This window comes from Fundulus heteroclitus, chromosome 8 (genome assembly GCF_011125445.2).
Source record: "Fundulus heteroclitus isolate FHET01 chromosome 8, MU-UCD_Fhet_4.1, whole genome shotgun sequence".
Classification (NCBI taxonomy): domain Eukaryota; kingdom Metazoa; phylum Chordata; class Actinopteri; order Cyprinodontiformes; family Fundulidae; genus Fundulus; species Fundulus heteroclitus.
Window position 1 is genome coordinate 14472751 of NC_046368.1, and position 22493 is coordinate 14495243.

Consider the following 22493-nt stretch of genomic DNA (forward strand, 5'->3'; position numbering starts at 1 on the left):
TCATCATACGTCGACATTGGCTGTAATAAACAGGAAGTAGATATTGTTAACGAGCATGGAAAACAGATCAGTAATGTACCAAGTTTTTTTTTTTTTACGGATGAGACTTAGAAATACAGCAACAGGTACGTCGGCCCACACGTACCTGTTGCTGCTTCCAGATCTGTTTTCGAGCAATATGGATATATCTGAGAAGACACTGGCAGCAGAAACAGCTGATCAGTCATGTGAGGTCAACGTTCGCTACATCAGCACTGATTCGACAAATGTGTTTCCATCTCCTCTTTGGTGAATTTACTGTTTTTTGAAAAAGTAAAAAAAAAAACACCTCCAGGAAGCGTAAAAATGGTTTCAAGAAATTTTGTGAGTTAATTTGAATTTTGCAGTTTCCATCAACCCCTTCTAATCTAGCTGACTACTGATTTCACACAGTCACACACTCTACAGCTTCAATTCAAATTATCAGGCAGAATTACCAATGATTTGGCGCTCAGTAACAATCACAGTTACATATGTGTCCATTTTGGAAAACTATCCACCCCTGGGTCAACATCTGTTTGTGAAGGTTATTTACCCTGGTCAAATAGCATAAGCAAGACATAGGTTGTCTTAATTAAAGTATTCCCATGTTGTTAAATCTATCCTTTAACCATAGGATAAAACCATATAATATCAAGTTTATAATGAAAAGTAACAGTTCATAATACGACATACGTTGTAAACCATTTTTCCTACTTCAGCAAAAAAACATGCAGGCAGCGGTGATTACTTAATTTGACAAACTTTGTGATGAAAATACCCACAGCCATTTATGTTGTAAATCTCATAAAAATGCAGCCACAGAAAATCAGATCAAAGCCATGGCAGACAATGATCAAAGTCTTTCCAGGGAGACTAAAAGGTGACGTAAAAGACTGTCAGCATTGCTTTTTTTAATCCTTCGTGTCCTAGAAAAAAAAGAAGTATGATTAGAAAATCACATTATTGAGATGTTATTGCACATATGTTTTAACTTTCAGTCTTCCTGTTCATTATTGTCCTTTGATTACCTGTCATTGGAAATGATCTGAACAGAAGGTCTGCAATTGTTTATTTTGGATGATGGAAAATGTTTCCATTGCCCAGTCAGCCTGTGAGCTTTTGTTACTACAAAACAAGTTTCTTCCTCATCAGTGCATGGTGTTTACTGCGCAGGCATTCAACTGTATTTGGGGCTTTTGCTGCCAAATCTTTGTGATTTTAACCAAAATTGTTGCTATTGCCCTTTGCAATCTGTGATCCCAGTAAAACATTTTTCTAACTTTAAGTAATGCAGGTCTCTCTTCAGTATTTTTGGTAAATCCAACTCTAAGCTAACACACTACAGAGCGTGAGCTTTCAACTGAGCCGCTGAACACTCCAAATCTCCACATGTGGGAATCTAACTGTGATGATGTTTGCTCTAGACATGCACACCCACCCCACTCCATTTCAACAAGAGGGGCCATTTCCATGACAAAGGACAATTATTGACTTTCATTGGCTCCGCTTGCTTTGATATCAGCTAGGGGTGTGTCTGTGTGTCTCTCTGTGTGTGCAAGAGGGGCGGCGGGTTAAGAGGACAACAGCAAAGGAGAAGAAACAGCGGGACCTGATGAAAGGAGCCGAGTGGGAAAATGCACCCACTGACCCTAAGTGCAATAACAGAATTGGAATATCACAGAGAAAACACAAAACCAAATTGAATAAATTGTTTAATTTCCTTTATTTACATGTTCTTCTGTAGTTTTTAAAATTGTTTTCATTCCTTTTGTTGTTTAGTTTCTAATACACAGACATTTGACTGATCCTCACCGCCACCTCGTTGGACCCTCACCCTCCTCCTCCTCCTCCTCCTCCTCCTCCTCTCCTCGCTGCCATAATTTAAGGGGCTGAAAGGCATAGTGAGCAGAGAAAGAGAAGGGTAGAGAGTGGAGAAAAAGGGGAGACCCTGCAGATGAGGGCCTTCCTATACGGACGGACGTGGCACAGATGTGAGGGTGTTTTTTGTGAAATGAGCTGGGGAGGGGCGGTGATAGGCTAATTTGTGTGTAAAAAAAAAAAGGGGGTACTTTTCATATGCAGAGCACCACTTTGATGCGTGGCTGATGAAAGCTGGAAAGAGCGCAGAAGAGAGGGTGACGGAGGGGTTCTTTGTCCCGTGACAAGAAGGCATCTGCTCTCCGCTGCGCCGCTCTCCTCGGCAACACCGAAGGTCCCACAATGGGACGGCCCAATGAGAAAGTGTTGTCAGAGCACCTTAGAATATAGAATATATTGAACATTGAAAAAAAAAAAAGGTTTCTTTGGTCTGCCTGATTAGCATCCTTGCTTCTGTATCAAGACAAAATGTTTTTGACATAAAATCTCACACAACACACATGCTAAGGAAACCATATTAAACACACATATTACATCCTCAACGCTTTTAGTCACCCCTGGATAAGATGTGTAAAATGTGTTCATATAAACGCTTTTCAGTCTCTGGAAGGAAAACTGCCCCAAGTATAATATATCCTCCAACATAACTAACAGTGGGCATTATGAGCAAATATTTATTCCTTGTTTTATTTTAAATGCTTCTGAAATGTTTATTTACTAAATATTCCATCTTAGCTTCATCTGACAGAGGCACATGGTTCCAGTTCAGGTCCCTGCAAAGTTGAGGAAACTTCACACATTTACTTTTGTGATGGTAGGACTGAAAAAGCTTTTTGGTCATATGTCTCCCATGCAACCTTTTAATATGGTTAAAAGGTTGCAGAGGTTAAACAGAGGTTTTAATGAAGGCTTGGTGACCACAAGACAATGCTTTGCTGCAGCCTTTAATCGTAAGTCTTCAAGATATGTGGTGACAAGAGACACTTTCCAACCTTCTTTGTCACAGTTGAAGTCATTTCAATTATTTTTGAAGATAAACACACATCTCACTTAGGCCAAATGCATGCTATCCTGTCTCATATTTTTAAGTGGCTAAGAGAAATCCACCTCAACATATATGTGTAATTATATTTGGTCAGAAAATTATTTCTGATGCAGACTGTCTAAAATACTTTGCCATGCTTTGCCACCTGTGAGATTTGACCATCTTTACACTTGTGCAAAAACAGTTTCACACTAAAGGAAACTTTGAAATAAGTGTGCACAAATATGCTTGCTACACCCATGATCACAAACCACTTTCGACTTTCTGATTTGTATTCACCCGTTTTCAGAATGTATTTCAGATTAGTTTGAGCACAACGTACCATTCAGAGGTCTACAGCCTGACAGGTGGCAATGTCGCTCTGGCCTTTCAAATGAGAAGAAGTTATTTCTTACCAGAATGTTTTTTTTTTCTTATGGGTGCTGGGAAATGTTTAATAATCTTATTGAGGATCAGCATTTAAAGTATTGTGCAAAAAAATAAAATCTGTGCCCCTAACAAGTTGCAAATGGTTGTTTTTTTAGTTGCTAAAAGGCAATGCAAGTTTGCTTTTATCGCACATTTCAGTAACAACACAATTCAAACTGCTTTAAATAAACGGAACATAAGGAAAGAGACAATTTTAACGTTTTAATTTAACATTAACATTCAAAGGCAACTTTAAACAAATAGGGTTTTAACTTTGATTTAAAGGACATCTGGGTTTGAGAACTTTTACATTATTCTCGGAGTTTGTTCTTGATAAGTAGAGCATAAGAACTAAATGCTGTTTCTCCATGTCTGGTCCTGGTTTTGGTTCTGGGGATGTAGTAGACTTGTGCCAGTGGGTTGATACACTGACACCAAATCTAGTATTTAGGTGCTAAGCCATTCAGTGATTTATAGACTAAGAGTAGTATTTTAAAGTCCCTTCTCTGAGATACAGGGAGCCAGTGTGCTCTACTTTCTCAGTCTTAGTGAGGATGTGGGCAGCAGCGTTCCTCAGGGGGTATAAAGCTAATTTTGTAATTGTTTTTTGATGCCTTTGAAGGTCCAGGTCTGAGTCCATCACTACATCCTGTAGTCTGATCAGTGGTTTCTAGCTGAAGCAACTGAAACTGCTTGATCACTCCTCTACCGATCCAAATATTATTACTTCAGTTTTGTTTTTATTCAGTTGAAGAAAGTTTTGGCACATCTATGTATTGATTTCTTCTAAGCATTTACTCAGCGCTTAAATGGGTTCATAGTCACCTGGTGATACGGTGAACAAAATGTATCAACAAGCATAAAAAGAAAGACCTGAAATTACTGTACTTAACTCAGATGCTACTGAAATAAAGTAAATGAAAGTATTTCAGTTTTAGGTTGCAAAGTTAAACAACATCTACTTAAAGTTTTAAATACATTCAAGATTACCTGAGGATGTTTGGTGGTAAAACGAAGGTTATTGTCCACATCAGTATGTTCTACTATTTTACTCAGATTGCAGATAAATACAGCTGTTACTGACAATTCAGGCCTAGCTCAGTAATTTTTTAATTATCCGGACTTGTGTGTTGAGACAGTAAACTAGTTGAACTAGTTACATTCTAAATGTTTCTCACAGTATATCTATTCTGGTGTGGATGCTTTCTTGCAGTAGTTTTCTATTCTGAAACCAGACTATTTCTTTGCCAAGTGGAAATTTGAATTTTGAAAAGCTTTATGTAAAAGAGAAAATGTCTGGCTTTTCAAAGTTTAAATTATATTACTTCAGATGTCCCTGAGGCCAAGCCAGTGGAATTCTGTACTCCCACGACTGAATGTCTAAGCCAAGTCACAACATTTTTTTTTTTGCTTGCCTGTGTTGAAATTATACATCACATTTTTAAATGAAGGAAGACTTTCGCTCTAAACCAGAGTGAAAGAAATAACAAATCTTTGATTGCCTTGTTTTAGGTGATCTTTGCCCTGAACCAGACATTATTGCAACAGGAGTCTTTGAGAGCAGGAAGCCTTCAGGTCCCATACACAACTGAGGACCTAATCAGACACTACAACTGTGGCGATCTTAATTCCATCATCTTCAATCATGACACCTCACAGGTCTGTTGTCTGAATATCTTATTTTATTTTATCACCAATATTCCCCTACTTAATAAATGTAAATGACGCCTTCACTTGTCACTTGTATTTGTCTCACTGACATGGGCTTATATCCTTTTACTTTCACCGCTAACCTTGCACTCACGTTCTTCACCCTGCCATCTCTTCCACTGCATCCCCCTCAACATTTTCTTAAAGTCTCTAAACTCATGCTTGAGTCCATCTTTTGATTTTGAATGTGCTTAGATATTTAAAATGCAATTTAGGTTAATCGTCGGTTCTTGAAGAAATATTTAAAACATTGAAATCAACTTACAAAAAATATCTAGGCATATTTTAATCCTCATGAAATGACTGAACCTTTTCTTTCTTAATTGAAGGTGCCGAATTTCAACAATGTGACCCTGCCGCCCAGCGAGCAGGTGACTGCCCAGGAAATTGACGCCTACTTCCGACAGGAGCTCATTTACAAGAGAAATGAGAGGATGGGCAAGAGGGTCAAAGCCCTGTTAGAGGAGCACCCTGACAAGAGCTTCTTCTTTGCCTTCGGGGCAGGTAGGTCATTATTGATTAATATGAAAAAGATTATGGAATCAAAATGTCATCACGTTTTTATTTAGGCAATGGAGTGCATAAATTCTATATCTGCAATTATATTTTATTACATATCATTAGGTTTGGACAAAGTCCTAAAATGAGGCCAGTTCAAGCGTAGAAGATAAACAGTACTTGATCTATTGCACTTTTAATGCTTCTTCAAGAAATAAGAGTTAAGTCTGGATTTTGTTAATGATGTTTGATGAACTGATCAGCAATAAATAAACAATTTTACTTGATATCGGATCGATCAAAAATCACCTCTAGCAAACGGTCATCTGCCTCGACCGACTGGGGATATAGCTTCAACTTCTTGACGCCACCCACTGGGCCGGAGTGGTACTGCAGGTTTTCATCACAACGCCCCATACACCACTGGGTTGTTTTACATAAATGGCCCCTAGCAGATGGAAACATGAAAACCCAAAAGCCCTAGGCTTTTGTTTACTGGGGTAATACCACGTCTGAGCTTCAAATCCTCGGGCCTTCAATGGAAAAGGGGCTAATTTGACCTCATTCCAATTTCTCAAAATAAACTAAGCTTTGTAAACATACATATTCACTCTGAACTGTGATATTTTATTGGTTTCAGTTTTTTTTTATTTGTTCTTTTTTCACTATATTTCGTTGTTAATTAATTTTCTTCATTCTTTTATTTTTGTCTGGTAGTTAAATATTATTAGTCTAGTTAAAGAGTTGGCTGATAGAAGTATTTTATCTTAATTTTTTGATCAATTTGGTTAAACAATCTTCTTCCATATACCATACCTCACCAGACATGTATTCATAAAACAAGTGACAGAGAGGCTGTTTGGCTTCTAATTCTGGATATTGAAGTGGAGCTCCACTTGGTAATTTTGGTTAAAATTTCTAACTTCAATAATAATTGCCACTTGTTATTAGTTATTCATAGCGAAACATAACATATTGTTGCAATGAATCATGAAGTAGGAAACATTTAAAGTGGATTTTCATGCCTGTCCCATTGGAAGCCATCAGATTCCTCCAGATTATTTTGGTTTTATTGGAAAACAAATCTTTTTTTCCACCTTTTATTGTTTTAAAGCCCCTTTAACACTTGGCTTGAGAAGTGACTTAGAAAAATTATGTTGTAACCCTTTTAAGTATATAGCCATTATGCTTATAAAAAAAGATTGTCATGATAAAAAAAGTACACCAGGCCTCATCTCAGTATGCTTTAATAGTCCTGTGACCTAAAAATTCGCTTCGTGTGTTGACAAATTAAACACGTGCAACGTATGACGTCTTAATGTCAGCTATTGTAAATCAGTAATAATGCCTGACCCTCTGCCTTGCAGTAAAGTGATCGAAGACCAACTGTTATTAATTAAACAAACCAATCTAATAGTAACTTTAAGAGTCTCATATCAGAACATTTACTCATGTCAGTCAACTCTGCGGTCACATTTGAGCTTTGGCAGGTTTAGCGTCCACTTCAGTGAACACCAACGGTCACACTGCATTCCCAGCTACATTACAGTCTTAACCCTCTTGGAATTTTTTTTAATGATTTTTTCCCCCCACTGGATCTTGGACCTTTTGTTATTGTTCTGCTGGGACATGCTGATAGCCATTAGCCGCTTCCTAGTTTTAACCCATGCTGTGCATGTGCAGTACGTACTTCCGTTAAAATTGTAAATAATCATGAAAGACTTTATTTACTAACAAATGGAGCAAAAACAAAGCATAAAAAACCAAAATAACAACTAATACGTCAGCAGGATGTGATAATCTTTCATAAGAAACGTTATATGCAACAAGAGTGAACTACTGATGAATAAATATGTAAAAAAGTCAAATAACGTGGGTATGCACCTATAAGGGCTGACGTCAGCATTAGTTAGGGCTTTAGTTTAGATTTAGGATTAACCTTTGTCTTCATATTGGATCCTCTGAATTAGAACCTGTGACATTTTTAGAGATCTACCACTAGACATTTCCAAGATGTATCCCCCAAAATCTCTTAAAGGTGAACTGAAAACTGTTTTGAAACTAACATCACTTAAAAATCTAACCATTCATGTTTAGTAATGCTTCATACTTTCTTTTTATTAAAGTTGTATGATACCATTAATGTGTTTGGACTGCAAAGAAGTTGGCTACATAGACTTCCAGTAATGATCTAGTGAAATGGAAAACAATTGATACCCAGAATATTTAATCAGTTCAAAGACCAAAAATGGTGTATTTTAATTTTTTTTTATTTCATACAATTTGCAAACACTTTTTTTAATATAAAAACCTAATGTGGGATATTCCCCCAATTTAATTAAGGTTCCGATAATCTTTTTTCCCACTGAAAATATTTCATTTCCCACTGAAATAGTTTTTCACAAAATATTTCTGTGGGAAATTTTTCAACTGCATTAAAAGAGGACTTTATTTAAACACTTTGTACACATCTATATCAGAGATACCTTTAAATGTGGTGTGTTTGCAAAGGGCAACTTCCGTGAACTGCACAAGATAAAAATAGTGGTTTGTGCAGTATCTGCTATGTTAGGAGAGGTATCAGGTTATAGTGGCAAATAACAAATTGAAATTTCCCTACAATGATATCATCCCAGTTATTATCTTCCGAAGTTTTCCCTAATCATTTCCAAGAAAAAAAAAATCAATGGGGTTTTAGGAGAAGGAGAGACCTTCACAGTCTGCTGGTTTCTGAACTGGCAGGAAACAGCTGAAGAAAAGCAGGCACACACACACACACACACACACACACACACACACACACACACACACACACACACACACACACACACACACACACACACACACGTACTAACAAGGAGTACATTTCACTGCATGTCCCTGAGGAGGTGCCTTTACAAGGGTTTGGTCTCTGAAGGTGTGTGTGTGTGTGTGCGTGTGTGTGCGTGTGTGTGTGTGTGTGTGTAAGCTGCTGAGTGAAACTGATACGGCCAATCAGCCCAGAAGCACTAGTCGTAGACATACAGGGGGCAGGTTAGGTCGACATGTACAAGGAATGGGATGGGGCACATTAGGGGACTCTCAAACACACACTCTCACAGACTCTCAAACACAAACTCACACACACACGCACACACATACACAAACACACACACACACTGGGAACAGGCATACATATACATACACACGGGAACCCCAGCCAGAAGTCATTCCCAAAACCAACCTGGGTAAAATGTGTCCTTAATTATATCTAGAAGGGTCAAAGGACACACACATTCACACACAAACACACAAAATACAATGGAGTCCATTATGTCAGCATACTCACTTTGCTGTTGCCATCAGCTGTGGGACTTATCGGTGACCATCTCATGTCCATTTGAATTAGTACAAAAGGATGTCTCAACAGATTAAAGGTTTAGCCATTTTCTACACTGCATTGACTGAATGGTCGGCATATCATGCTGCAGTAACCAGACTCTGCGAACAAGTGGGACTTATCACCCTCAAATTGTACTCAATCAAGCTTTAGCTAATCCGTAATTAGCTGAAATGTACTCAGTCTGGAGTCCACATTAGATTCTGTGGAATTTGGTGTTGTGTTGTTTAAAGGAGCGGCAGCATGTGGAGCATATTTCTCTTCCCAAGTAATGATCCACTCTGTGTGCAGAAGCTGCCAAAGCATCTTGACTGATGCTATGTGGAAAATAACTGTGGGCTTTCATTTTTGCCTTTAGTAAGCTTTATTGCCACAACAACTTAACAAAACAGTTTATAAATGATAATTTACCTCCTGACAAAGCGTCTGTGTTAATACTGATCAGACTTTGCCAAAGAAAACTAAATATGTAAATAGGTCTGGGTATCCTGCTTATCTGTGTTTATGGAAACTGATCCCAATGCCTGAAGTGTTTATGCTATAATAATTTCTGTTTTTCTTTTAGATATTTTTGTTCAATCCCATTACCCCCCCCCCCCCCCCCCCCCCCCCAAAAAAAAAAAAAGGCATGGTACACTCTAGACAGGTCACCAGTCTATCATAGGGCAAATAACCATGCACATACAAGGACAAATTAGAGAGATCAATAGTCATGTTTTTGGACTATGGGAGGATGCCAGAGTATGCATGCATGCACATGGAGAACATGCACACTCAATGCAGAAAGACCCCAGGCCTAGGTTCAATCCCAGGACCTTTTTGCTGCAAGGCAACAGCGCTATCAGCTGTGCCACGCTGCAGCCCATATTTGTTCATTCAAGACAATATATAAGACATTTCTAACATAACATGGGGCCAAATTCCTGGTGAGTAGAAAATGAAGAAAACAACCATTGGTGGAATAAGTCGAGGATGGTTGTCACAGTTACACAATATCTTATAAAAATGTGATTCGCTACATATATGTGTAACTTCAACATTAAATATGGATAGAACTATTCTAACAAATTAATTGATTGTTAATTTGCATCAGTTAACTCTGCAGGACAATCAAGTACAAACAGATGAAGATATTAACTAACTTACAATAGTTCATCCATGCATACTGTCGCGATGTTGTGTGCTGCACCCTGTCACTGTGGAATTTTAGTGTGTTCACATATTGGTGAAGTAAATTTTTTTTATCCAGGAAATGTGGACGCATTCATGTTTTGCCTGAATCCGCTTAGCACCATGGTTCTCCTGAAAACGCTGCTCCCAAAATCACAAATTTAAATGTTTGCGGCAACGTAATTGCCAGTGTGGCTGACATGCTGTAACATTTACTATGCACTGAAATATTCGACTCATTTCACAGACAATTAGGGTTTGCCTTTGGATCTTCTACTATTTAGCTTGGTAGGAGCCTTCTATAGTGAATACTTCTCGGTCGGTGAACTGTTTAGTGCTTTGGGTAGACTGCAGCAGATGGATGTCTTGGACTTTGACCTGGCTCTAGGCAGAGGATGACATGAAATTTCCCAGAGCCCATTGACTTCTGGTGTGTTGGTAACTGCAGAGGAGAGTGGGAAGATATTTACCTAAAATGTGGAGCATAAAGCCACATAGGCATGCCTATAATGAAAAAAATGAAAAGCATGATAGGAGTAGAAAAAAATATGGGATCGATATTAGTGTTTAAACCTTAAAAAATAATGCTTGTCATAAGAAAAGAAAAGAATCCAAATGAGGTTTTTATAACAGCATTTGGTAATTTAAATGAATAATTTAAAACTGCTCTAATATTATTTGTATCCCTGGTTAAGATTTGTAAAAACTTCTAGAATAAATAATTATTTTATCATAGAACCATAACCTCTGAAAAACATCTCCATGTTATCTAATAAGTAGCAGTAGAGATTTGTTTCTAATCTCCATAACATCCTTTTCATTGTGTGGTAGATTTAGGTCCTTTTCCAGTTTGTTTGTCACAGTTTCAGGTTATTTTAAACTTATTTAACTTTATTTTAAACTTATTTAATTACCATAGTAGATCATTACCAAGATCAACACATATCTTCCTTACTTGGATGGGATGTTGTCTTGTTGTTCCTAATTTGAAGAATGGCTTGTAGAAACACGCATCGATGTCATATTGTATTTGCGCCTTAATTGAAACAGGGAATTATGAATCACTAACTCATAACTTAGATAACATAATTTTTTTACTTGCATAATATTTAATAAAAACAATAATTTGTTGTTTTAGCACCTTACAAACTTGCATTTTGTGTTTTTGATAACAGTGGACATTAGTAATTTATTTTAAAGCTGTCTTGATGTCCCACTGTATCTTGGTGTAGTTAACTGTATTTCAGATATATTTTAGCCTATGTTGTATTTTATTTTTAGCATTTTGAGTTGAGAGAAGCACAAAGGAGAAGTACATTTTTCAATTGCTTTGGTTCTGCCATGTCAACAGTTATAAATGTTTCCCTTTCTTTAAAATGCAGGAATATGAGTAACCATCTGTATGAATGTACAATGGCCAACCTGCACGGAAACTCCCTGAACAACTATTTACAACACTTGAAATGGCAGCTTTATACATGTATATATGTATATACATATACATATACACACACACACAAACACACACACACACACACACATATATATATATATATATATATATATATATATATATATATATATATATATATATATATATATTAGGGCTGGGCAAGTTAACGCATTAATTTCGCATTAATTCATCAGACTATTAACGGCGATATTTATTTTATCGCGCACTAACGCATGTTGCTCACATGCTTTCAGTCAGTGTCAGTCAGCACGCGCGCTGACTGCAGCGCGCTGTGTCACGGCAGCACTCTGCTGCTCCCCCTCCCCTCTCGTGCATGGCTCAGCGGCGCCAGCCAATCAGCACGCAGGCTTAGTCTGGCCCGCCCACTCAGCTCTCACACAAACTCAACACACAAACAGCTGAGCGAGACCGCAGCGGCGAAAAAAACATGAACAGGTGAAGTAGCACCGTTTGGCTTTATTTTAATACCGTAAATGAAATCAAGCTGTATGTTTTGTAAAAAGCTGGTTAATTTCAGTGGAAACACAACAATTTTTTCTAAGCACGTGAAAAAACATGAGCAAGAAAGCATCGAGCCACAGAAACGGAGAGAGGAGACGAAACTTCTGTCATTGCCCCGACAGACCCACAGACGTCTCTGACTGAGGCGTTTCAGTCCTCCAGGGAACATCCAGGTAGATCAGTGGTCATCTTCAGCAGCAGTTCATGTTAACTTTCAAAGTAGATATTATCTAACATATGTTACTGGAGCCCACACAGAAAATGTAATTAAGACCTTGAAAGAACCCAGTACATATATTAAAAAGTGTTATTTAAGATAAGATAACATTAGCTAATCCTTTTTTTAATCCCACGACGGGGAAATTTATAGGATTAAAGCAACAGGCAGGTGCACACAACACAGACAAAATTACATAAGGATTGAAATATATCAGAGGTGGATTAGCAAAAAAAACACTGAACATAACATTATTGTTGTTATTATTATTATTATTATTTAATTTTAATAATAAAATAAAAACCACAAAACCCAAAAGGTCAACAGTTTCATGATACATCAAGCTTAGGGACTGGCTAATATACAGCAGGTCAAAAAAGGCCATATTTTGGCTGCAGTGCTTGCTGTTCTCTTTTGAAGAAAAGATCAACTAGTGCACTAAATTCAATAGATGGGTTGAAAATATCCAGTATAAAATAAGATAAGTGCTACAAATGTTACAACACTTTTGTTCATATGGCTGCAGAACATTAAAATAAAAGTGCTCTTTACACTACTTTTGAATTCATTCGTGGAGTTTGCGCATACAATGCGATTAATCATGATTAATCAGGCAAATTATGCGATTAATCGCGATTAAAGATTTTAATCGTTGCCCAGCCTTAATATATATATATATATATATATATATATATATATATATATATATATATATATATATATATATATATCTTAAAATAAATGGACATCTTCAAGTTTATTTGTGATTGTTCAAATCTTCACAGATTCATATTTCAATTATTTAATATAATCAAAGTCTCTCTGTGGCTCTGGTCTAAAGTGAATCTGATTTCTCTGTCTGAGGATATTGTGCAGTAGTTTAAATATTAGTCGTGACAAGCTGGTACAGAGTCAACTTAATCCCTTCAGTGCACATATTTAAAAAAAGAAACAAACCGTGCAACATCAACCTCTATGTGCACTGAATGCAAGACTCTGTTTTAATGTAATAAATGGACATTCTTATTTAAATTTCCACTCATAACCTGAATATGCTTCATTCTTGGCCCAAATCCCTCCTGTGTGTTTTATTTCTGAATACCACATTTCTGTAGCTGTTTCGCTCTGTCGCTCTCATGTTTTTTCTTCTCCATATGGTGTGAAACTCCAAAAGAACGGGCTGCTTTTCCGCAGCACCTCACCCTCATAAACAGCCAGTTTACAACTGTTTGGGGTAGCTGCTGACACGAGTACACACATGTCATCCAGCACCATTAAAATGCCGACCAGACCCACCACACACACATACACACTGGGTGGGGAAGCAGCGACAGGCAGGGGCTGGAACGTCTGCCAAACCTGGATTTAGTCCCAGATTTAAGTTTGAATGACACCTTTATGTTGAAACTTTTTAAATAAAAAGATTTATTTAACTTTTATTAGTGCAGAAAAGAAGATTTTTGCTACTGGAGTACAAATCCTTTTGCTGTTCCTGTATTTTATCCCCTTTTTTACACATTTTCACCAAAACAACGTTATCAAGCTTCACTACATTCAAACTAACCTGATAGAAACCTCACAACAACAGTACCTTGCAAAAGTATTCACACTTGTTGAACATTTTCATATTCTATCCTGTTACAGCAACAAACTCAGAGATATTATGTTTATGTTATGGTCCAACGAACAGCATATTTCTGCAAAGTGGAAGACAAATAATACTCCAATCTTATTGTAAAATAAAAACCTAAAAGCTGAGCACAACTATTCAGCCTCTTTGTTTCTGATACCCCAAATAAGATCCAGTATAACCAAATGCCCCCAAAAGTCACCGAATTAATAACCAAAGTACTGCAGTGAGTAATTGAAAGTCAGTATGAATACAGCTGTTGTGCAAAGGCCACTGAGGCTCATTAGAAAACATACCAAACAAACAGCATTATGAAGCACAAAGAACACACAGCTTTGTCAGGGATAAAGCTCTGGAGAGGTTCGGATCAGATTATTGGTCATCAAATAAAATCCCAAGCTTTGAACATCTCTCGATCACTGTTCAGTCAATCACAGGTTAGTAGAAAGATAAATGCATAACTGCAGATATACCAAGACATGGCCATTTACCTTAACTGACCATCTGAGCAGTCAAAGTATGATGCGTAAGACCAGCCAAGAAGCCCATGGTAACTCTGGAGGAGTTGTAAATATCCACAGCTCAGGTAGAATAATCTACAGCTAGAGCTGCAATTGAATTGTTTAGGTGAAAGCATTTGCAGTCATGGTCCAGACCTAAACTCAATTGATACTTTGAGGCAAGACTTGATATTTTCCCGAACTCTCTAAATGAGTTTGATGCATTTTGCAAAGTGGAATGAGAAAAACATTCAGTCCCTAGATGAAGGCTGGGAAGACATAACCCAATAAATGTACAGCTCTGATTGTGCCAAAAGTTTGATCTGACTCAGGGTGGCTGGATACAGTTCCCGGTTTTCTAGTTGTACAATTGTTCTTCTTATGATCTACTTTGAGTTGATGTATCACATACAATTTCAACAAAAGTTCTTGGAATCTTTACCTGTAACTTAAGAAAATGTAAAAAAAAAAGTACAAGGGGTGTACATTGTTTTTCAAGACATTCTGTGTATTTATTACTGCTAGTCTTTAAATTTATTAACCAGCCAACTGTTGGACTCTTAACAGTTAGAGGATGACCCTTTCGAAGATATATAACACAGGAGCAATATAATGAGTTCAGTGCAGCAAACAACCGCCACTGTTTTTCTTTTGGATTCCTTAATCTTAGATTTAGTCATATTTACAATCCAAAACAGAGCTCTGATAAAGCTGAAAAACAGAAAGATAAGGAACAAGGAGCATCTGTAATCTGTCACCAGCATACCCCTTCCCCCTTAAAGAGGGATAAAAGGAAGATAAACCTGTCAGCCACTTTGGATAACTAACTGCCTGTAAAGCTGCTAAGTGAAAAGCGCCTAAATATATACATTTCTCTGCTCTCATATGGTCTGAGGCCCCAATGTCTGTTCTCAAAAGGCATATTTCATACAGCCCACACTTCTTCTCTCAGTTGTCACAACATCTTGCTGTGATTTATTGAAAGAGTTGAACTCCTCACCCCTGACCCCATTCAAACCCAGCAGTATTTCCTCATCCACCTGGAACATGCTCTTTGTATGCCTGCCCAGAGGCCAAACTTTCATTTGGACCAGAAATACCACACTCCTATATGAAAGGGGAAAGGAGAAAGAAAATTATATATTTAGCAAAAGAGCAGCCGTCCGTCTATTGATGATTTGAAATGGGAAATGTTATGAAGGCATGTCCTCTTTCATTTTGAGGATGAAACATAAAGTCGACTGATGCACTACCCAGAGGGGAAGAAGATATGAAGAAACAGAAGATACAACTTGTATGATTGGTAGTTTTCTTATCCTGTTTCTTTCCCCTCTACTCTGTTGACTGCAAACAATTATGGATGTTTACAAGAAAAAAAAATCTATTTATCCCAACAAACAACTGTGTTAACTGGAAATTAAATGTTAACACATAGTGGCCAACTGCCCAGTTCCCTTTTTCAGTGTACTCAGACCGAAAAAATTATGTAATCTTTCTCCTTCTTAGCAAAGTATATTAACTGAAAAATTTTATCCCATCCAACACTGGAACAATAGCTCTGTTTGTTGGAAGTGCCTCCGGTCCAGTTTGTTTTGGTTTATTTATATGATACCATTTCACAACAAATGCAATATCAAAATCCAATTCATTGCCAACTATATACAATTTTATTAGGTCTTAATTCACTTTTGGTGAATCCCATTCATTTAAATACAATAAAATCATGTAGTCACATCCAGATATAATCATGTACAGTCAAATTCAACCCAGGTCATAATACAATGCAGTAAAACTCAGTTGATAATTTATTGTCAATTGATAAAAACAGGACGCACAGCTAATTGGATAGAATTGTTGGCTTTTTTCCTGAGCGTGTTTTTGGCGACAGCGGAGAGAAACAACTCTCTTTTAATAAGAGGAAATCAACCAGGCTCAGTATGAGCTCCCATCTTCCACAACCAACTGAGGAAATAGACACAAGTAAAATAAAGAAGCACTGAGCAAGTGGTACATTGTAAAAAAAAAAAAAGAGCCCACAAACATAATGGCAGTAATTGCTCTTTCAATTGTTTTGCTCAGAAAATCAACACAATTAAATGCAAAAGCATTGGGCCAGAAGTGCTTTATATGGAAATAAAAACAGAGAGTACATAAGCTAATGGCAGCAGTAGCTCCTTTAATTACTTCATTTAGAAAAGATACATAGCTAAACTTCAGAGTATTGTGCCAGGAGCACTTTGTATGAGAAGAAGCACTAAGAGTACACATATGTAAAGGTATTAATAGCTCTGGTAATGTCCCCTTCCAGGAAGGAGACATCCTAACACAAAATGACTGGGAAAAGTACACCTTCAACTGTATGGAAAGATTGTTGTGATACCTTAAACAGTCATCCAAATTCTGCTAAAACTGAGCATGTTTATTTAACAACTCTTGAAGATAGAGTCTGAATTTATTAAATGTCCAGATAAACACAGAAAAACTGTCTGGTATTAACTCTGGCTTTGATTTTCAGTAATCTCAGATTACTGTTGTGAGGTTTGTAATTTATGTGCGTCACCAGTTCATAGAGTCTGTAGGAAATGAGACATTTTATTACTATGACAATCATCTGTACTCAGAAGTCAAAATTCACTAAAATTACCTCTGAAGTCCATATGTGTAAATGTAGAGGTTTTACAACATAGATGTCATGAGTGAAAAACATAATAGCGAAAGATAGTTGATGGAACATCAGTGTTTTGTACTTAGGCTGGTTACCGAGCACAACAATCAGAAAATCCAACTGGTTTTCCGATTTCTGTTAGAAAGTGGAGAAGTTGGGTGTCAAGATTAATGAAAAAAAGCCATTAACACCATGAAACTAAATGTTTTTAAAGATTTTTTAGGTACGTGCTTCGGCTGTAAGAACTGACCGCTTTTCACCATAGTCTTGGTATATTTGCACCAAAGAATAAGGCCTAGAAAAACACAGTTTAATGGATTTGTTTTATGCATTTTTACTTTGTGGCACTAGTGGGCTTTATTTGACAGTAGGCTGACAGGAAATGAGATTGAGAGAGTGGAGGAAGACATAGGTGGCAAAGATCCAAGGGCCGGACCCATGACTTCCGTGTTGCGGAGCGAGGCCTCTGAACATGGGTTTTGTGCTGTGACACCACTGCACCCTTGTTGGATTTGTTTATAGGGCAAATAAAGAGAAGCGATGAGGAATGTAACTGCAAGAACACATGGTCAGCTGATAAAGGTAGATGCCTAACAGCTAAATCTCCTGGTTGATGAAGAAAATCATTGACAACACTCTAAACAGGGCTAGAATGGCCATCAAAAACAGACCTTGTGGGAATCTACAAGACTCTTTTGTAAGGATCTGCTTTTACTTATGACTTAGACCGAAAACACAGATGATAACCAGGCCTTCTGGGATGACAACAAGATTGCTTGCAGATTAATCAAACTAAACAGGCACAAAATTGCTCTCTAAGCCACATGTTTTAGATGGAAGTGCGGTGTGGAATGCTTTTTAAAAAGCGAGAGGGCATCCGACTCCCATTGCTATCCTTTTTGCTGGATGGAGGCAGTTGACAGGCTGAGGAGGGACTCGCAGCAGGATCCAAGGCTTTCAGAGATTTGTGTGTTATTTTAGCGGAAGCCATTCTTGAGGCCACAGTATTAAACTGCAGGAACACGTTCTGACACACATTGTAAACAAAAGGAAAAAATGTGGGTTATCATTGTGAAAAATGATAGCTCTGGTTGTGTTGTTTTGCTATGGGGTCCCATTTGACAAATTTATATTTTGGCGCATAACCTTTTAAACATAGCTGTGCTAGACTGCATTGTATCAGCAGTACGTCACTAGCTCATAACAAATATTCAAGCTATTTTATTTGGGCTTAAAATATGTGAGATTTGCCAGTAGACACAAGCAAAGATAAGAAACAACATTCGAAAAGCCAAAAATAATGACATACACCAAAAATGTGTTAGGCTGCATTTCTGCCCTGTTAATCATCCTGGAAGCAACCACCATCACTCCATGTGTACAGATGGTTTATCACCTATTGAGTATGTAGTTTGTTTGTAGAGCATAACATTTTCAGAACAACACCTGCTAGCTAACAACATAACAACCAAGACTGCTTTTCTTTGGCAAGAATACATTGAATAATATGAATTTAATCAAACTTTAGAGTGAGTTACAAACCTTATTACTAATGGAATCATTACATAAAGGCATTAGTCATCTGACCTGGTTTAGTTTGTATTTTAAAACATGAAAGATATCATATGATTGAGTTTATTCTCCATAAGCATTTTCCAATGTTTTTATAGCACTCAGTAAAGATATGCAAGACAGCCCAAGGCATCGAACTGTAAATTATTGTAAAAAAAAATTCCTTATAGATTTCTTCTGTTTAACCTTTTCAAAGAGTTTAGATAGCATTTTAACTTTATAAAATCATACTTTGAGAATTGTGTTTGGTATCTACTCAGGTTAGCTTTGTCTCTGTAAAATTTTTGATAGGTTTCTGCACAACTCTGTAAGCATAATTCCCTTAAACACGCTTGTAGGATGACAGCTGCAATATAATACTGAGAGCTCTGCTTTAATGTAAAAGCAACTAAAGCAACCAATATCTTGAAAAAGAACAAACTGTTACTTTCACTTTGCCACATCTGAATAAATTAATATAGAAAGTTGCATACTTATATCACATCTTTATGATGTTTTTTGTAATCTCTTTTGTCACAAGGATATTGACGTTATATGTCACAACCAGTAGTGCTATCACATGAAAAACAAGCACTGTGGAGTAGATTTGCTTTGAACTTACACTGCATTGGTAGTACCTTTTACAACAACAAAAATTAGAGCAATGTTAAATTAATAGAAATGTAGCATGATCAGATGCCCCTAGTAAGTATTTTTGGTTTAAAATTAGAGCTTTAATGGAATAAAAGAAAAATTCAAATAGTGTGTTCTTTAACTCCCATAGTACTAAATATGGCTGTCCCAGTCACCAGTTGTCATTGTTACCTGGTTTACATTAGTATTGTGATTATATACTACTTATCTAATGCACCATGGACGTTCTGGATGCTTCAGTATCTGCAGAACAGCTTTATAAAGCAGTTCCAAGAAGCAGAGGGGAGATGCAACTGTGATCTGTGCTCAATTTTTTTTTACTTTATTCGGCAAACTTTAAGAGCTTTAGGAGTGTAACTTTTCTTCAGCCATGACGAGAATGTCAACAACGATTTTTAAGTACAGTACCGCAGACATTTGATCGCCGCAAAATTATTTTAATAGGCCATAGGATATCTGTGCCAAGCAGGTCTCCTCCGCTTTCACTGCCACGGAAGGAGAAAAGCAGCCTGCTCCGCTAGCACACACAGACACACACAAGACAGTCATGGTGGTTTGATCAGCCGTTACCCTCTGAGACAAAAACTTCAATGCGAGTAAAACGAGACAGCCTTGCTAAATACGTTGTCTTTTCTTTTTTTCCTTTATACTTTAATATTGTTGTGCAAATAGTAAAAATCCACCAATTTAGGTCCACCAACTTAGGTTTACTTGAAAAGTCAGTCTTACGGAAATGTGTGTTTTCTGTCCACAAGGAAAATCAAAAGGCTCCTTTTGATCAAAACACTTTATAATTAACTTACAATGCCGAAAACATTCAGCTAAGATTTTCACATTTGATATCTGGTATATGCAGATATTCCCCACATGCTTAGTAAATGCTTTATATCGGCTTTTCTGCCATGATAAACAGATCCAGTGTCCATCAAATCACAGATGGTCTGGCCTACTAAATGCTGCAGCAATGGGTGTTTCCCACTGTAGCTCCCCGGCGAGAACAGCCTGGCAGCGGGTCCCTGCTGTTCCCGACAAGTCCGAGCAGAATTAAAATTAGCTCATAGCCCTAATGAACTGTCTGCATAGATGACGTTTTGAGGTGTACTTTCTCGCCAAAAGTCATCTTAAAATTATTTTCTGTGATAAATTAAGCGTGAAAATTGGTTTGCAAACCAGACATCTCCTTATTGTTCTCCCCTTGTGGCGGACTGTGCCTTGCAGCACACACCTCCCAAAGCCAGGCTTGTTGAAAAGTCCTACCCCCACAGCAGGGTCTTTATCCTGTAAAGGTAAAGCCAGGGGACAGTGAAATCCCTGAAGGGAAAATGTTACAGGCTTTACAGGTTTAATAGAAAAGTGCCAATAGTTTCTAAACATATGACTTCACAAATACAGCTATAGTCTTAAATAAAACTCACATTTTCCATCAGTGGAACTTTTAATGCAGATAAAGTTTACTGAAGTTGTAGGGTAACATTAGCATGCCTACTCTAATTTGATATGACTTGTTGATCATTTCGTTTCTAACTTATTTTAGTACAGTATAAATAAATGATGAACATACAAAACGTACATAAATTGTTGTTCTCCTGCTTCACAAACTTGATTGTTTTAATATTTAATATCTGTATTTGAGCTATGTAACTCTCCCTGACATGTATATCTGTCTGGCTAATGCGTAGAATAGTCAGGAAGCCCCTACTGTCACTACAGTTTCGCTCTCACGGTAAATGTCATTGTAATGAAAATGTGAATTATCAGGTAAATTATGGGTTTGTTAATTTAACAAAATTATGTCTGGCTTAGAGTTTTGCATGCTGCATGTGCAAAAATGGGCTGGGATTTCTTTCAGGTTAACATCCCATAAAAAAGTACCCTAAATGACAAAGAAAACTCACTAATGGGATGTGGCTGAGACAATATCAGACAAATGTCAGACTTATATTGGTCTGTGGCCCTACCCATTAAATTTCTCCCACTTCATACTATTAAGAAATACTCATGTTCCAGAGGATGGAAGCAGTTAGGTAATTCCTAACATTCTGCACGGAAACCATTTGTAATATGCTGTTGCATTTGCCTTAATTGTAATAACTGTCCCTTAGTGAAGCGGCCCAAACACATCCACTTTGTCAGATCAGCTTACATTTACAGAATTGTCAAATTATTCATGCAGTGGCCATGACTCAGCTGCTGTGTGCAGTCCCAATATTTTTTGTTGCAACAAACAAGAGCAAAAGTGAGGACTTCACTGACACAGAGAGCACAGAGACTACTGCAGGCTGACAGATTTAATCCCTAACATGGCTCCAAAGTGCTTTGTGCCACCACAAATTTTCAGTGAGGGCTAATTTAAAAAAAAACAACCTCACACCACAGACATCTTATGTTTCTCGTTTATTCTAAACACAATTTTAAAGAACTTTCTCCAGTACACTTTCTTTGCCATCTCATTAAAAGGGCTTTAAACGGTTGAAATGGTACTGCATACATTTACCAGTTTATAAACTACCATTCTAATGTTTTCAGCATGATCTTAAGGAACCTTTTGATAATACTTGATCAAATTTAGAAACTTGATGCTACCTGACACTGGTAACCCACTCATGCCTATGCTGCATTGTGTGTAGTTTAGTTTAATGCTAAATATACCACCTTGTCAATGTTTTTCAGTAACATGCCTGTACTGAATCCGTATTGTACTCATAAAAGATTAATTTTAAGAATACATTGGCCTCAAACATTTGTTTACACAGCTTTGATATTAAAATGAGAGACTTTATTGTTGCAGACAAGATTGCACAAAAATAATTTTATGAAGGAGATGCTCATGTCATACCCCATGTTTTTGGCAATTGTATTTGCTGTAGCATAGGTTTAGATAAATATATATTTTAGTTCATATTATTCTAAACCACATGTTAACCATACCTACCTCTTTATGCTGTCTTTTGGATAGCTTACAGACACATGTTAAATTATCTGAACTGTTCAAATTTTTTTTAAATAAAAGGCAAGGTGCTCTTATCCTCTGCTATCAAAGTTTGGCATCTGACATCTTGACATTCCTTTGTTTATTTTGGTTTTCCCCATTTTCTCCACTTGTGTTATTTTTTTGGTCCTAAGTTCAGAAATCTGTGCTCGTCTCATCCTGTCTGTGCTTAAGGATTTATCTATTTTCTGCTGTATGCTTTT

At 37.2% G+C, this 22493-nt stretch overlaps 1 protein-coding gene across 1 annotated transcript in view; it reads left to right on the forward strand.

The window, feature by feature from the left end:
* trabd2a (TraB domain containing 2A) overlaps positions 1–22493 on the forward strand; it is a 76062-nt gene that overhangs the window by 36773 nt on the left and 16796 nt on the right. The window contains exons 3-4 of the mRNA XM_012869457.3: positions 4865–5011; positions 5392–5566. Of these exons, the coding sequence (XP_012724911.1) occupies positions 4865–5011; positions 5392–5566 (322 nt within the window). The remainder of the gene's footprint in view (positions 1–4864; positions 5012–5391; positions 5567–22493) is intronic.